Source organism: Gracilinanus agilis, chromosome 1, assembly GCF_016433145.1.
Source record: "Gracilinanus agilis isolate LMUSP501 chromosome 1, AgileGrace, whole genome shotgun sequence".
Lineage (NCBI taxonomy): Eukaryota > Metazoa > Chordata > Mammalia > Didelphimorphia > Didelphidae > Gracilinanus > Gracilinanus agilis.
The window spans coordinates 686,702,857-686,718,614 of record NC_058130.1 but is presented as its reverse complement, the minus strand read 5'-3'; the positions used below and the strand labels follow the sequence as shown (position 1 = coordinate 686,718,614).

The 15,758-nt window shown below is 34.7% G+C and overlaps 1 protein-coding gene across 1 annotated transcript in view; it reads left to right on the top strand.

Moving 5' to 3' along the window:
* Positions 1 to 15,758, top strand: part of ZFAT (zinc finger and AT-hook domain containing) — a 315,315-nt gene that overhangs the window by 131,483 nt on the left and 168,074 nt on the right. Inside the window, exon 4 of the mRNA XM_044669247.1 lies at positions 15,347 to 15,535. Coding sequence (XP_044525182.1) covers positions 15,347 to 15,535 — 189 coding nt within the window. The remainder of the gene's footprint in view (positions 1 to 15,346; positions 15,536 to 15,758) is intronic.

The window sequence follows — 15,758 nt, the reverse complement described above, 5'->3', positions numbered from 1 at the left end:
GAACAAATTAGTACCTAAAGCAGCCCCTTCTACTTTGGATAACTGTTTGTTAGCACGCTTGTTTGTTTTTTACCCCCTTATGGCAAACCCAAATTTGTCTCTTTGCAATTTCACCAGTTTGTCTTTGTTATGTCTCCTGGGGCCAAGCTGAACAAGTTAAATGCCTCTTCTTCATGATAGCTTTTCATATATTTGAAGACGGCTGTCAGAAGCTCCAAAATATTTCCTGGGCTTAACATTTCCATTTTCCCCAGTTGATTTTTATATGGCATGATATCAAGGCCCTTCACCATCTGGACTCTCATCCTTTGGATATATCAGTTTATCCATATTATTTAAAAAAATATGCCACCCAGAAATGAGCCCAGTATTTGAGATATAGTGTAACCCAGACCAGATTACATCTCCCTAGTCTTCGAAACTTTGCCTGTCTTAAAGAAGTCTGATTGTAAATTAGCTGTTTTGACTGCCCTGTCATGCTATTGATTCATAATATTAATTATAATGAGAGCTAACATTTATAAAGCACTTCATGTTTTGTAAAGCTGTTTAATCATTTGATCCTCACAATAATCCTGTGAGGTAGATGTTATTATTTTCATTATTTTGTAGATAAAGAAATTGATATTGAGAGGTTTAATGATTTTTCAGTATCACATGGTTAGTAAATAGACTTTTGGTAAGATTTATAAGGATCATAGATCTGGAGCTAGCAGAGACCTCAGAGTCAATCTTTTTCAACCCTCTTGTTTTCCAGATAAAGAAACCAAGGCCCAGAGAGGTTAAGCAATTTGCATGGTTCAATGGAGGGAGAAAAGGACAGTCACTGGAAAGTATGTGGATAGGGCCTTGTTAGGTATGTTATAGAGGCTTCATATTTCAGGTTAAATTTGATGGCCTTTGAAATCCATTCCAAGTCAAAAAATCTGTAATTCTGGGTTAACTTTCTAGGGCAAATAGCTTTAAACAAAGTCTATTGCTATAATATGCATTTAAATAATCAGCAGAGTTAAGTCATTGGGTTTAGATATTATATAGAAAGAGAAGGTAGTCATTGTCAGATGTTTTACAGAGCTTGTAAAGGATGAAAGGATGATGAATATTAAAAAAAGACCATCTTTATTTTAAGGTTCAATTTTCATGAGCATCTGTTTGCTACATATAGATTCCTATATTTGCTGATTGGGAAAATGGTCACTATTCCTTTTGTTAGAGTTATAGTGGTTCAGGATTTTCTAGACCTGTGAGGTAATTCATAGCACATGAGAACAAGGTCATAAAGGAATAGCCATAGATAAGAGTCAGTATTAATAGTAATAATTAATTTATTAATGGTTTTAGAGTTCTTAAATGCTTTGCTCATAACAATGCTGTGGGGTACATAGTATGAGTATCCTCATTGTAATAGAGAAACTGAAGCTACCAAAACAATATGTTTTGCCCATGGTCATTTAACTAGTGACTATCTGAAGTAGAATTTGAACTCAAGTCTCCTGACTCCAAGTCTATCTTTTCATTAGGCTATGGCCACTCTGCTAAGTAGTCTTAGAGGATCCAGTGAATTCTAAGAGCTTTTCAGTCCCAGGATTAGCAAAACTGAAAGAAAGGAGTTGATGCCTGGGGCCAAAAGGCAGTTTTAGTAATCTGTGTTAAGAAGAGGAGAGTCTTGGTTGGAGACTGAAAGGAAGATCAGTAAAAGTGCTTACGACTAAAAGTATTGCTAATACTAAAAATAAATGTTTTGGTGTTTGAATGTAGGTTGACAGTCAGAGGAAGTAGTATCCAGGTAGAGCAAAGCAGGTACTAATAAATCTGGTGAAGGTCCTCTGTTGCTCTTCTTTATATTCTTAGGGTTTCTCCCAAACCTAGCTCCCAGATAGAGCTCTTTTTGTCTTGGGAATTGTGGTGGGGCTGATGATTTGTCATAAAGAATCTTAGAATCTTTCTGACTCAACATCTAATCCTTCCTGAAGACTGAATCCCCTTAGAGCATCTCTGTCAAGTGATCTTCTTGCCTCAGCTTAAACATTTTCAGTGACAGGGAACTCATTACTTTATGCAACAGTCTATTCTTTTTTTGGATGGTGGCTAAGAAAGAATTGCATTAAAATTGGTTAGTGCATATTCAGCAGGTCACATTGAATTTTTGTGAGTCTAATGGTTTTTCTTTTAAACTGCTGTATTTGCAAGGCAGAATGAATTGATGGTAGAGCCCCGAATGTACTCCCTTATCAGTCTTCTATTCTGACAACGGTTCTATGAGCTTTATTAATGTGGTTGATAACATTTTTACTCTCTGGGGTGTTCTGAGATTTAATTAGTTCTTGGGTACTTTAGAATAGACATTTTAGAACATTAGTGCACTCTTAATTATGAATGAATGCATGCGGAGGAATTTTTACAAGTGTTTGATTGAATTTACATTTAACTCTTTGTTTGACCTTTAATGGTGAGCTTGTTTGATGAGGTCTTTCCTTTTTTATATGCCACCAAAATGGCCAAATGCAATTTCCTTGCCTATTAAGTCATGATCGTGCAGCTGGTTCATAATCATAGTATCTTATTTTGATGTAAGGATGCCAGGGAATAGCTTTAGATATAAACACTTGAGTGCTGTGGTGATGTGCACACATGGGCACACATCTGTCTCATTGTACAGCATTTTGAGTTTCATTCTGTGCAGTGTAATCATTTTTTAAATGCTGGCTTCTCAAAGGGGAATGTGAAATATGAAGAATTATGTTAATGTTCTGGATTGAAGAATAACATTATGCAGATGTCAAGAATTTAAAAATGAGTTCTTGTAGACATAGAGAGTGATTCAAAACTTACTATGCAGTTGCATGTTTTCTTGAACACAGGGCAGCTTAAAACATAAAACAACCTTGTTTCTTCCTTCAGCTGACCTGAACTCAAACTTGTCATTCTTCCTGTATAGTGACTTTGGCCTTATCCTTATATGTTGCCATTGTCTAATTCATCCTAGTTGAATGAGAGAGTCACCAAAATTGTAATGCAAAAGTCCTTATAAATTATATGACATACATGTATTACATGTTTGCCGTAGGCCAGGAAAGGGGAAGAATGACCTACTTTCTCATGTTAAAGGACCTCTCATCTAATGAGAGGATGTGACTTATTTATAAATACGTATAGGGACAGGTACTTGACAGGTTTATTGTAGAGATCTTCATGTTCAGGTATGGATTAAACTTGATGATTTTGGAAGTCCTTTCCAACTTAAAGATTCTGTAATTCTGGATTAAATTTCCAGGTTAAAGAGCTTTAAATAAAGTCTGTTAATATAACACATTTAAACAATTAATAGAGCTGAAGACATTGGGATAAATACTGTGCAAGTCACAGCTCTTGGAAATTTGTTTATTTCATCTGAAAGATGAAATGTTTGGAATGAATAATCTAGGATTCTTTATAATATAATTTCTGGTATAATGTAGGTATAGAACAAAATATTTATGATTTTTCTTTTTTATTGATTTATTTTGTTTGTTGGTCATAATGTGATCCCCCTCCTCCACCCCTCCCCTCAACTATAGAAGGCATCACCCAACAGCAACAACAACTATATATATATATAATGTCTTCTGTGTTTCTCTTTATCAGTTCTTTCTCTAGATGTGGACATTCACAAGCTATTTTTCAAATATCAATTTTGTGGCTATATACTCTTCATAATTTCAAATAGGTCTTTACAAGTTTTAAAAAAATTAAACTGTTCATAATTTTTCTTTAAAGATGATGGAGTATAGTACCTTTTCAGAAAAGTCCATTCTTTCAAGAGAGACTTTACCTTAATCTTGCTATGCTGGTTTTATTTATGGGTCTCTAATAATGTTCTCTTCTGGCACAAAGTCTATAGAGAATATTTTTCAGGAATGTGTTCTCACTTTCTTAAAAACAAAACCTCTGTTCTTGATGTTTGTATGTGAATATGTAAAGAACCTGTGATTTCATAGTTTTTGGAAACTCTTCATTGTGAGAACTCCCCTCATCAAAGCAGATTGCAACCCATCTGTGACTTATAGATCACTAAAAAGGAATTGTTTAGAAGCCTACGATCCTGTAGGTAGGAAGTCAGTGACAAAATTTAAACTCTGGTCTCCTGTTCTCTAAGACAAGCACCCTATCCAGTATGCCATACTTTATCATTTTGTCCACATACATCATATAAACCACTATATTTAGAGAATACAACTACATTAAAACATCACAGCATTGTGTTAGGATATTTTGTTGCTAAAATAGGATAGTTACATTCTCACTTTTATAAACCAGAGACTAGAAATATAATTTGTCCAAGATCATTATGTAGCAGAGTGAGAATTTGAATCTGGGAACCCTTGATTCACTTCATATTCACTATTCTGTCCACTCATATAACATCTGGCATTTACATAGGGCATTCATATTCAGAGTACATTGTAGGCATCATCTCTTGATTTAAAAAATTATTTCATATTTCCTTTTACATAATTGAATTAAAAAGGATTGTATATCAGACAATGAACCTTAATTTCATACTGATGGCTTTAAAAAGCATGTAATATTTCCATATATTATTTTCAAAACTGTCTTGTTTGTATGTGCTTCCTTCTGTTCCCTTCTGTGCATTAAAAAAATGTTTCAATGGCCTTTTTGTTGTTGGATTTTTTGGCTGCACTATTGCTAAATCTCCTATCTCTTACATATTAAAAATCTGGAAGGGGGGGGGACAACAACCTTGTAACAAATAAGCATAGTCAAGCAAAATAAATCTATGTAGTAGCCAGGTCCAGAAATACATCTGTGTCTCAGCACTTTGAATCCTAGAGAGATGGATGACATACTTCAACATAAGTCTTCTGCAGATAGGGCTAGTCATTGCATTAATCAGAATCTTAAATGTCTCCAAATTCTTTTTCATTACATCATTATTGTTCTTGCATAAATTGTTCTCCTAATTTTGCTCATTTTGCTTTGCATTAGTCTGTACTATGTTGAATTCTCCAAAATAATCTTTGATTATTTCTTACAGTACAGTGATATTCCATTATATTGATTTACCATAATTTGTTCAGCCATTTTGCAGTTGTTGAATATCTCTTTATATTCTCCTACTTTGCTTTTTCCCCATTTTAATTTCCTACCCCTCCCCCCCCCCTTTAGGAGAAGGAATTTTATAATTTTATTTTGCTTACAACTATTTCTTCCTTGGCATCATACTCTCTCTTAACATCCCCCCACCCCTTCCTGCTTGTTACCTTTTTGAATTTAATATGTTTCAGTACTCAATTGATTGTATGTGTTTTTGTTAGCCCTACTTTGTCTATTCAGATGAATGAGGCTCTTCTAATTCCTTCCTTCCCCCAAATTTTCTTCCATGTACATTCTTTTCATGCATCCCAATTATGAACAGTAGTAAATTACACTCTTTTCTCACTGCTTTATGAATTTGTGTGTATTCCTTTTACCCCCCCGCCCCGCCCCCGGCCTTTCCTTTTTGCTTTTTAAGACCTTCAGAACAGAACCAATCTACCTTAGTTTTTCTTACTTAACTCCCTCAGTACCTTTGGAAGAAATTAGTGCTTTGAAGGGATATTCACTTTTTCTTCTATTAGAATGTTAAAACTGCATCATCATCTAGCTCCTTCCAACTGCTTAAATAAATGGATCTGTCCTGACTTTATTCTTTCTATTTCCAATTTCCTGCTGCCTTTTCATCAGAAAAAAATTTAAAGTTCTATTTCGTTCAAGAATTTCCTTCCTAGTAGGATTTAGTTTTGCTGGGTAAGTTAAGGCTTAATTATAATCTTATTTCTTTTGTTTTTGGGCTATTTGTATTTAAAGATCTCTTATTTGTAGATATTTTTCCAGGTATTATGTCCTTCTTTCTGAATACTTGTAGTATTGCACTTTTTTCTTTGATGTGGAGCTTGGATTTTACCCTTGACCTTCATAAAACTTTTTTCTTTTTTTATTTCAGGATGTAACAGCTGGAATCTTTTTGTCTTTACTATGATCTGTGGTTCTTAAAGATCTGGGTGTTTTCCATGGTTTTTGAAGCATAATGTCCAGGCTTTTTAAAAATAATGATTTTTAGAAAGTCAATTGGTTGTTAAATTATCTACATGACCTGTTTTCCAGGTCATTTGTTTTTGATATCATACATCTTAACATTTTCTCCTAGTTTTTCAATCTTTATGTTTTGTTCTACTATTTCTTGATATCTCATGAACTCCTTGATTTCTGTTTGGTCTATTCTTGTTTTCAAGGAAATCTGTTATTGGGGGGTAAGAATTACTACTTTCCCTTCTAACCTATTTATTCTCCTATTCTTTCCTATAAAGTTTTTTATTTCATTTTTTTATCTCTTGATTCATTTTTTCTAGATATTCATAGGCTTTGTGTGTTGTGTGTATGTTTTTTTTTTTCTTCCTTTGCCTTACCTTTCTTTGACTTACCAGAGAATGTCTACTTGATATTCTCTGGATCTACTGTGATTAAAAAAACAACAACATACTAGTTAGTATTGTCTTTGTTTTCCTGTCTCTCCAGATTTAGTTCCTGGAGTTTGGTCATTACCAGGCTTTGCCCCCTGTTTGCTTCTAGATGAGTGGTCATTCTTGCTTGGTCTTGGCCTACATCCAGAGAGTTCTTATGTTGTTGTTTAATTCCTGCCTAGTACCCAAGCTCTTTGAAGTTCATAGCTAAACAACTACCAGGCACTGTGCTAAGCAACTGATAAAAAGAACCCCTACCTTTAAGAAACTTACAATCTAATGGAGGGAATCAACATCTAAAAGGAGGCAGGAAAGTGGGGAAAGGAGGAGTGGGACACTTGAAGGTACCTGGCACAGAGCATCTTGTTTTTTGGAGTTGAAATCAGAGTAGCAGATGCAGAGTCTAACGAACCCAAAAGCAAAGCATTAGGGAGGAATTTAGTATTCTACTCTCTAGTCCTCCAGTCAGAGATTGAGTTAGAAGCATGGTGATGAGATTAGAGATGATGAACTTAATGAGGGAGCACTTGTTATATGCAGTTGAAAAAAAAAAAAGGAAGGGACAGCAGGTGACTTTCTATGGTATCTTGGCATCTCTGGACTGAATAGGAGGGACCTCCCAGTATTCTTGAACCCAGACTGTCCCCTCTGAGGGCTGCTACACCACTCTAGTTCCTGCTCCTCTCCAGGGCTTTCTAGCCATATTAGGTATTTCTGAATTCCTTTTGTCTTTTTTGTGGGTCTCAGACACAGAATCTTGCAGGTTATGTGCTTCTGGTTCATCTCTGGTCATGTTGAAAGGCTGCTAGTTTGTTTGCCTGTGCTAATGCTGGTGTGATTGGTGGCTTTCTTTCCTATTATGTAGGTTTCTAGCTGGCTTTTCCTGTAGTTCAGGATGAATGAAGTCACTATATTTATTGAATTTCTTGATCATTTTTTGGTCTGATGTGAATTTCAAGCTTTTGGTGGAGGAGGCCTGTGGGAGCTGGAAAATTTGCCTCATTTCAGGCATCCATCTTGGCCAGAAGTGATCTAAGTCTTTGCATCTTCACAACGCTCCTGTGAAGTAAATGCTCTTGATATTTCCATTTTATAGGTGAAGAAACTGAGGCCCAGAAAGGTCATAAGATTTGCTTAGAATTTTGCAGCTAGTAAATAACTGAGGCAGTGTTTTAATTTGGGTCATCCTTACTCTAGGTATAATATTCTCTACTAGTTTGTGATCCTACTCTATTGATTTGATATAGATTGTTGTTTCATTGGGCTTTTTTTTTTTTTTAATTTTAAACTCTTAACTTCTGTGTGTTGACTTATAGGTGGAAGATTGGTAAGGGTAGGCAATGGGGATCAAGTGACTTGCCCAGGGTCACACAGCTGGGAAGTGTCTGAGGCCGGATTTGAACCTAGGACCTCCTGTCTCTAGGCCTGGCTCTCAATCCACTGAGCTACCCAGCTGCCCCCTCATTGGGCTTTTAACAACATGTAGCCCAAGATTCCTGTCTTTTTACACTGGAATCATGGGAATAACAATGAATTGTTTGACATTCTTAGACTTTGCTCCTAGGGTACAAGTGAGATTCAGAAGGCATTTTTCTCATCGAGAGAACGACCTAAGATAGCAGGACTGAGGTAAATGGAAGAACATGATGTGGAGAAATACACATTTACCCATTCGAAATGAATGGAGAGTATATAGCTTTCTTAATTTACAGAGAATGGAGTCTTTACTTAAAGTGGCATAAATGCAGATCTTGAAGAAGAGTGTTAGTCATTGACAAGCTGCATTCTGGTTTTAAGCATCTAGCATGGCTATAGATGAGTAGTCTCAGCACTCTGTTGAGCCAAAGTGCCAGCTGTTCAAATTCTCTCTTTAAGGGAGAGCTGAAGTGTTGCCATCCATCCAAATAATGTGATTAGGAGTGAATGGTTTTTTACTGCCTGGATGAGAATTTGGTACAGGTTATATAAAGGTGATTATTTCCCCCTATTTCAATCCTTAACATACAAAGAAACATCATTTATTAGAGAATCAATATATTAGGAGTAGAAGGGTCAAATTTTTTAAAAGCAGTACCCCAATAATATAGTTCATGAAGGCAAATGGAAAAATAATGTGCCACCTCTTGATAGCATAACAGATCAAATGCTAGCTGGGAGTCAGAAAAGCCCTGGATTCAAGTTTGGATTCATAATAATGCTTACACCATTTATCTCACAGGATTATTGTGAAGATCAAATTTGATAATCTCTACAAAGTACTTTGCAAAATGTTATATATATATGTATATATATATATTTATAGTGTTATTGTTTAGTTGCTTCAATATGTCTGACTCATTGTGACTCCATTTGGGGTTTTCTTGGCAAAGATACTGGAGTTTAAATTTGGTGTTAGATACTTAATTAGCTGTGTGAATTTGGGCAAGTCATTTAATCCTGTTTGCCTCAGTTTCCTCATTTGTAAAATAAACTGGAGAAAGAAATGAATTGTTGGATATGACTTGCTGAAGTTCAAATAGCTAATAAGTAGCTGAACCCAGATTTGAACTCAGGAAGATGAGTCTTCCTGACCCTAGGCTCTGTACTCTTATCTATTATTGCTACCTATCTACCTTTATATATTGTATAAGAAAGCAATTATTGGTTAAAGTATTACCATAAATGAGATCCATGTATTATTTATTTTGCCAATGCTAATGTTTTATGCTAGCAGAACTTTAGTGATTTTCTAAGTGTCAAGTCTGAGGGTCTTTTCTCCTCCTTCTTGACTTCTCAGAGACATTCAACACTCTTGACTATCATCATTTCCAGGATATTTTCGCCTCTGTGGATTTGTGATGTTTTCTCCTGGTACTCTTTCTACTTTTCTGATTACCTCTTTTTGATCTCCTTTGTTGGAATCATTACTCATATCATGATTCCTAAATGTGAACAAATCTCAAGATTCTCTCCTGAGTCTTCTACTTATCACTTTCTGTTGTTGACTTTTGAAGTTCCCAGTGAGTTTAATCATTATTTCTATGCTGCGAATTTCCTTATCTATATTCCTGCTGTCTTTCCTGAGGCCTAGTCCCTATTAGACATTTAAAAAAACTGTTGTTTAAGTTTATTTCTTAGTAATATTTTCAGTAATTTGAATCTGCACATATAAGTAATATATAATCAGAAAATTACAAGTAAACAAAGATTATAAATTAAATTTCTGTTTACTGAGGTCACATGCATAAATACCTATCAGGTGTTTCAAACTGGATTTCTCATAGACATCCTAAACTCAGTACAACCAAATTATATTAAATTGTTTTTCCTTCCCTCACCTCAGCTCTACCCTCTGTGAACTTCCTTATTCTATCAAGAATACAACTGTCCTTCAGTTTATCACTTTGTCGTCATCATTTACTCTTCACTTTCCATATATCCAATTAGTTGCCAAGTGTTATTCATTTGTCCTCTATAACTTCTCTAATCCCTCCCCTCATCCTTTCTTACAAAGGTACCAGCCTGGTTCAGGTCTACCTCCTTCTTCATCTGGTCTGTTGCAATAGCCTACAATGTCTCTCTTTGCTTATCTCTGCCTCTCTGTGTTGACTTCCATCAAGTCTCAGCTGAAGTCCCACCTTCTACATGAAGCCTTTCTTCATTTCTCCTTAATTTTAGTACCTTCCTATTATTGATCATTTCAAATTTATCCTTTATATAGCTTTTTTGTGTATAGTTGTTTGCATATTATCTCCCCCATTAGACAATGAGCATCTTCAGGGTAGGGAATGCCTTTTACCATTTTTTTTTTTGTATTCCCATTACTTTTCAGTGTGACATATAGTAGGCAGTTAATAAATATTTATTGACTGACTGAATAGCCTCTTAATTGGGTTCTACATCAAGCTTAGTATGATTTAATCCTATAACGCAGCAGACATATAAAACAACAAAAACCTCACCAACAAATCTAATGTTTCAGTAAATATGATAGTGACTAGAACAAGAGAGAGAATAGTTCTGCTTTTCTCTGTTCTGGTTAGATTATATATTTAGTATATGTTCAGTTTTGGTGCCATAATTTAGGAAGCATGTTGGTAAGCTGAAAAATGGCCAAAAAAAGTGATCAGAACTTGATCATCATTAGGGCAGTTAGAAGGTGTGTACTTAGATAGAATACATGAATGTGGATCTATTATGTTGTGACGTTCTTAAAAGAAGAATGAAAAGATAAAAAAGAGGTATGTATGAGGAGAAGAGAAAGGAGAGAGGAAGAGTGGCAGAGTTACATCACATAAAAGAATCACAGGGAAGAGTTTTTATGATCAAGAGGGAAATGGTGACTGTTCAGGAAAACTTGAAACTCTCAACTCAATTGGTTTAAGAAAGAAAGAAAGAATAGGTATACACACACATACACATACACACATGTATAGAAGTTCATCATACTCAACAGGGGAGTAGGAATGGAAGTGGCTGAAAGGGGGAGAAGTGTGATAAAATGGAGGGTATTTTAAAGGAACAGGTAGGTGGCACAGTGATTAAAATGTGGGGTCCAGAGTTAAAAAGACTCATCTTCCTGAGTTCAAATATGACCACAGACACTTACTAGTTTTCTCACGGTTGGCAGTCACATAACCCTGTTTGCCTTAGTTTTTTCATCTGTCAAATGAGCTGGAGAAGGAAATGGCAAATATCCTTTTCAGGAAAATCCCAAAAGGGGTAACAAATGTCAGACATATCTGAAATGACTGAATAATAAAAACATTAAGGGAGGCAGTAGTCAGAAACAAAACAGACTTTTGAAGAGGGCACAAAATTAAAAAAAGAAGGATAAATAGAAGGGATAAGTATGAAGGGAAATGCATAGTTAACAGTAAATGGGATGAATTCACCCATAAAATGGAAGCAGATAGCAGATGCATTAGAAAACCCAAATCCTTGAAACAGAAAGACACATACTGAGTTAGAATAAGGGACTGGAACAGAATATATTATGCTTCCAGTGAAGTTAAAAAGGGAGAGAAAACAATCATGGTCTCAGACAAAACAGAGGGAAAAATAGACCTAACTAAAAGAGATAATTGGGAAATTTACATTTTGCTAAAATATATCATAAGTAATGAATTTATATCAGCATTGAACATATTTTTACCAAATAACATAACATCCAGATTCTTAAAGGAATAGTTAAATGAATTATAGGAAGAAATAGACAGCAAAATTATACTAGTTGGACAACTCAATTTAACCCACTCAGACTTAGATAAATTTAACCATAAAGTAAGCAAGAAGGAAATTAAGGAGATGAATAGAATTTTAGAAAAGCTATATATGATTTACCTCTGGACAATATTGAATGGGAACAAAAAAGAGTATGTTTGTTTTTTTTAAGCCATGCATATAAAACTTCACCAAAGTTGACCACGTATTAGATCATAAAAGCCTCACAAACAAATATAGAAAAAACAAATATTAAATTCACCCCCTTTGGACCATAATGCAATAAAAAAAACACATAATCAAAGACTTTTGAAGCATAGATTAAAGATAAATTAGAAATTAAGTAACCTAATCCTAAAGAGTGAGTATATCAAAGAAGAAAAACATAGAAACAATAATTTCATTAAAGATAATCACAGCAATGAGACAACATACCCAGAATTTGTGGGATGTAGCAAAAGTACTACTTAGGAGAAAATTTTTATCTTTAAACTGATGTAATAAAATAATAGACTGTTAAATCTGTTCTGACCTCCTCTTTTTACCCTATTTTCCAGATGTTAAAAGTGATAGGCACATACCTGGAAGATATTATATATGCATATAGTGCCGATATTTTGCTTAAAAGAAATATATTGAGCTTTGTGCCATGTTCTATTTTTAATATACATTATATTCTCTTGGACATCAATTTCATTATAATGTTAATGATCTTTAGTTAGTGTTCAGTGCTCAGACTAGTAAATAAGATATTTTATAGATATTTTTAATACATAGAGAGTTGTCATCTTTTAAAATTCATTTAAAATATGATAGAAGTGTTTCTTTTTTATGTAAAATGAACACCTGAATTATAGGAAAAGCATGAAAATGAAAATGATAATAGAGCAGAGGAAATTAGAACATTTCTTTTGATAGGTCTGCTAAGTCAGCCAAGTTTTTCACTTGTCTCTTCCAGAAATTTTTCTTAGCTAGCTCAGCTTTTGAAGAGTTTATATGCTTATTTTTATTTCTTATAGAAATTTATTTGAATATTAAATATAGGGTTTTATCTTTGCAAAATTGTGAAATGTGTAAAATATATTTTTGGTGGCCTAGTCTCCAATCCAGAAAGACTATCTTCAGATTCTCTTATCCTTCACTCTCACATCCAATTACACATGCTTCTGTCATGTCTAGTCCTCCTTGGCGACAATATCCCATGTTCTAGATCTATAAAATACATTTATTACTTCTTGATAAAGCCATAAATGGCATACTTGTCAGATTTACAAGTGACTTAAAGCTGATGATGATGATGAATTTATTGAGGTATGGAATTGACATCCAAAAATGCTCTGATATCTCTCCTTGGTCTTCCATTCTTCAACATTTTTATTAATGATTCGAATGACAGTATGCTTGCCAGATTTTTAAAGGGCATGCACCTATAAGGAGCAGCTTATATGAGTTCCCTAGGCCAATATAACTTAGACAAATGAGGCTAAGTGACTTGCCCAGAAGTATCACTTTGTTATATTCTTGTCTTGAAAGCTCTTCATAACTTGAGGGAGGGAAAAGAAGAGAAGATTGAGGTGGAAGGGATGGAAGACTAAGGCATTTTACAAAACTAATTTTTAAAAATTTACTTTTTTCATTTAACATGTATTTTCTCTTTGCCCATTCATGATATATATATATATATATATATATATATATATATATAGAGAGAGAGAGAGAGACAGACAGACAGACAGACAGACAGACAGACAGACAGACAGATAGGAACAGGGACAGAGTAGGAGAGAGGGAGGGTAGAGAGAACAAACAAAACCATTTTAACAAATAAGTATAGTCAAATGAAACAGATTCCCATATTGACCTCGTTCAAAATTGTGTTTCTCCTTCTGTGTATTTAGCCTTGAAAGATCATTACATTGTTCAGTCTTAAGTCTTTCAAAGCCAAATGTAATTTGCCTATTTGCTCTGACAGTGTAGCTTCTGCTACCTTTCCACACTGCCACTGGCTATACCAGAAGTAAGAATATAACTGAGGAGTTCAGGGAAAATAGGATCCACATGTAAATAACATAATACATGATAATTGTAGCATAGAGGTACAAACAAATTATATGTCAAGGTACAGGTTTGATGTCTCCTAAACTCAGAAGTCCTACAGTTGGTTCTATGACTAGTCAAAGATTTGAATCTCAACTAATGATTTTGCTTGCTGACTCTTGCAATTCCTCTCCTCATTCATTTATGCCTTTTACTCATCCAAGGAATATTTATTCTATACAAGGCACCAGCTAATATTTATATTTCTGAGATAACATATGCAAGTTACAAGTACTGCTCCAGAAAGCTCAGGAAATGACTTTTATGTAGAATATTTCAGACGGAGAGAAGGAGAGATTTTTCTTCCTGACATTTAGGAATCTTGTTGGCTAGCTCACTCCTGAATTTTGATAGATCTCTGTTTATGTATTACTTCTACTTGTAGTAGGTTATAACTTCTCCACAGCTTCTCATCTGGGGCATTTCTTGTCCAGATATTACTACAAATTTTCAGTGAAAGGTTTATTCAACACACTGGAGGCTTTCCTCTGATTCCTTTAATTTCCTTTGGTTGCCAGCACCACAGCTAGGCTGTCTTTACTTTTGATATGTGTCCTCTCAAGAGAAAGCTCAGAAAATCCTATCAGGAAAATCCTATCAGAGAATCCTATCAGGAGTGAATAGTCATTCTTAATATACTTTTTGAGTGTTATCATGTGTGTCTTCATACTGTAAAAAATATTAGAAATCTAACAGCAAACATAGTTGCCTATCTTGATTTTAGATGATATTTTAAAATGATAGCATAGATATTCTTCTATTCTGATTTACATTTTGGGGCATATTTTCTGGTGTTCTCCTAATATGTAAATATAAAGTGTGAGGGCCATGTCTTATTTATTCTATATAAACATTTTTTATTGTTGTTCAGTTGATTTTTTACTCATGTCCAAATCTTTATGACCCTATTTGAGATTTTCTTGGCAAAGATACTAGAGTGGTTTGCCATTTCCTTCTCCTCTGATTTATTTGACAGAGAAGGAAACTTAGACAAATGAGATTAAATGACTTGCCCAGAGTCACACAGCTAGTAAGTGTCTGGAGCTAGATATAAACTCTGGAAGATGAGTCTTTCTGGCTCCAGCCACAGAACACTAATCTACTGCACCACCTAGCAGCCTGAATCACTTTTTAGTGTCCTTTTATCTCTGGCACATTTATCTAGGATACATAGAATACTTATTAATGATAATGACATTAAAAAAATGCAAGGTTATAGAGCTCCATAAAACCTAAGAAGAAGGTAATCTAGAATGTGTGCTTTCTGTGTATGTGTGTATACACATATCTGTATACACAAATATATCTATATGCATACAAATATGTATATTTATGTCTTCTGGTTTTTTTATATAAGCATAATTTCCCTCTGTATCCCTTCTTCTTCCCCTCTCAACTCCCACCAAAGAGCCATAATTTGCATTTTATAGGGCTCTTATATTAAATAAGTAAAAAGAATGGGAGAGACAATGAAATACTGTTGTTGGTTCTAAAGTATTTACATTTATTAATGGATAGTTTTCGAATATTTGGTCTTTATTCTTTAGGTAACGATTCTGAAGTTGAACTTGACAGGAAGGATAAAGAGGATGAGCGAGAAAAGGCCCCCAAAAGATCACGGACACAGAAAACAGAGAAAGTCCAGAAAATCTCATCAGGAAAGGAAACGGTACAGTTTTCAGGAGCAAAAAACCCCATTATAAGTGTGGTTTTGACAGCACATGAAGCCATTCCAGGTAACTATGACAAAGGGTCAGTAGTAAAACTAGACTCTCTTAGCAGTGAGTACAACTAGCATCATGTTTTATAACGTACTGTCCAGTGTACTGAGGTTGCTGCGTTACTTCCTTTTTAACCAGTTTTTCTCTGCTTGACTGATGGTTCTTTTTTCTCTGATTTCAAGTGATTTCTCTCTCTCCTAAAGGCTGATGAGTCTATTTGGCTGATGCTATTTGCTCT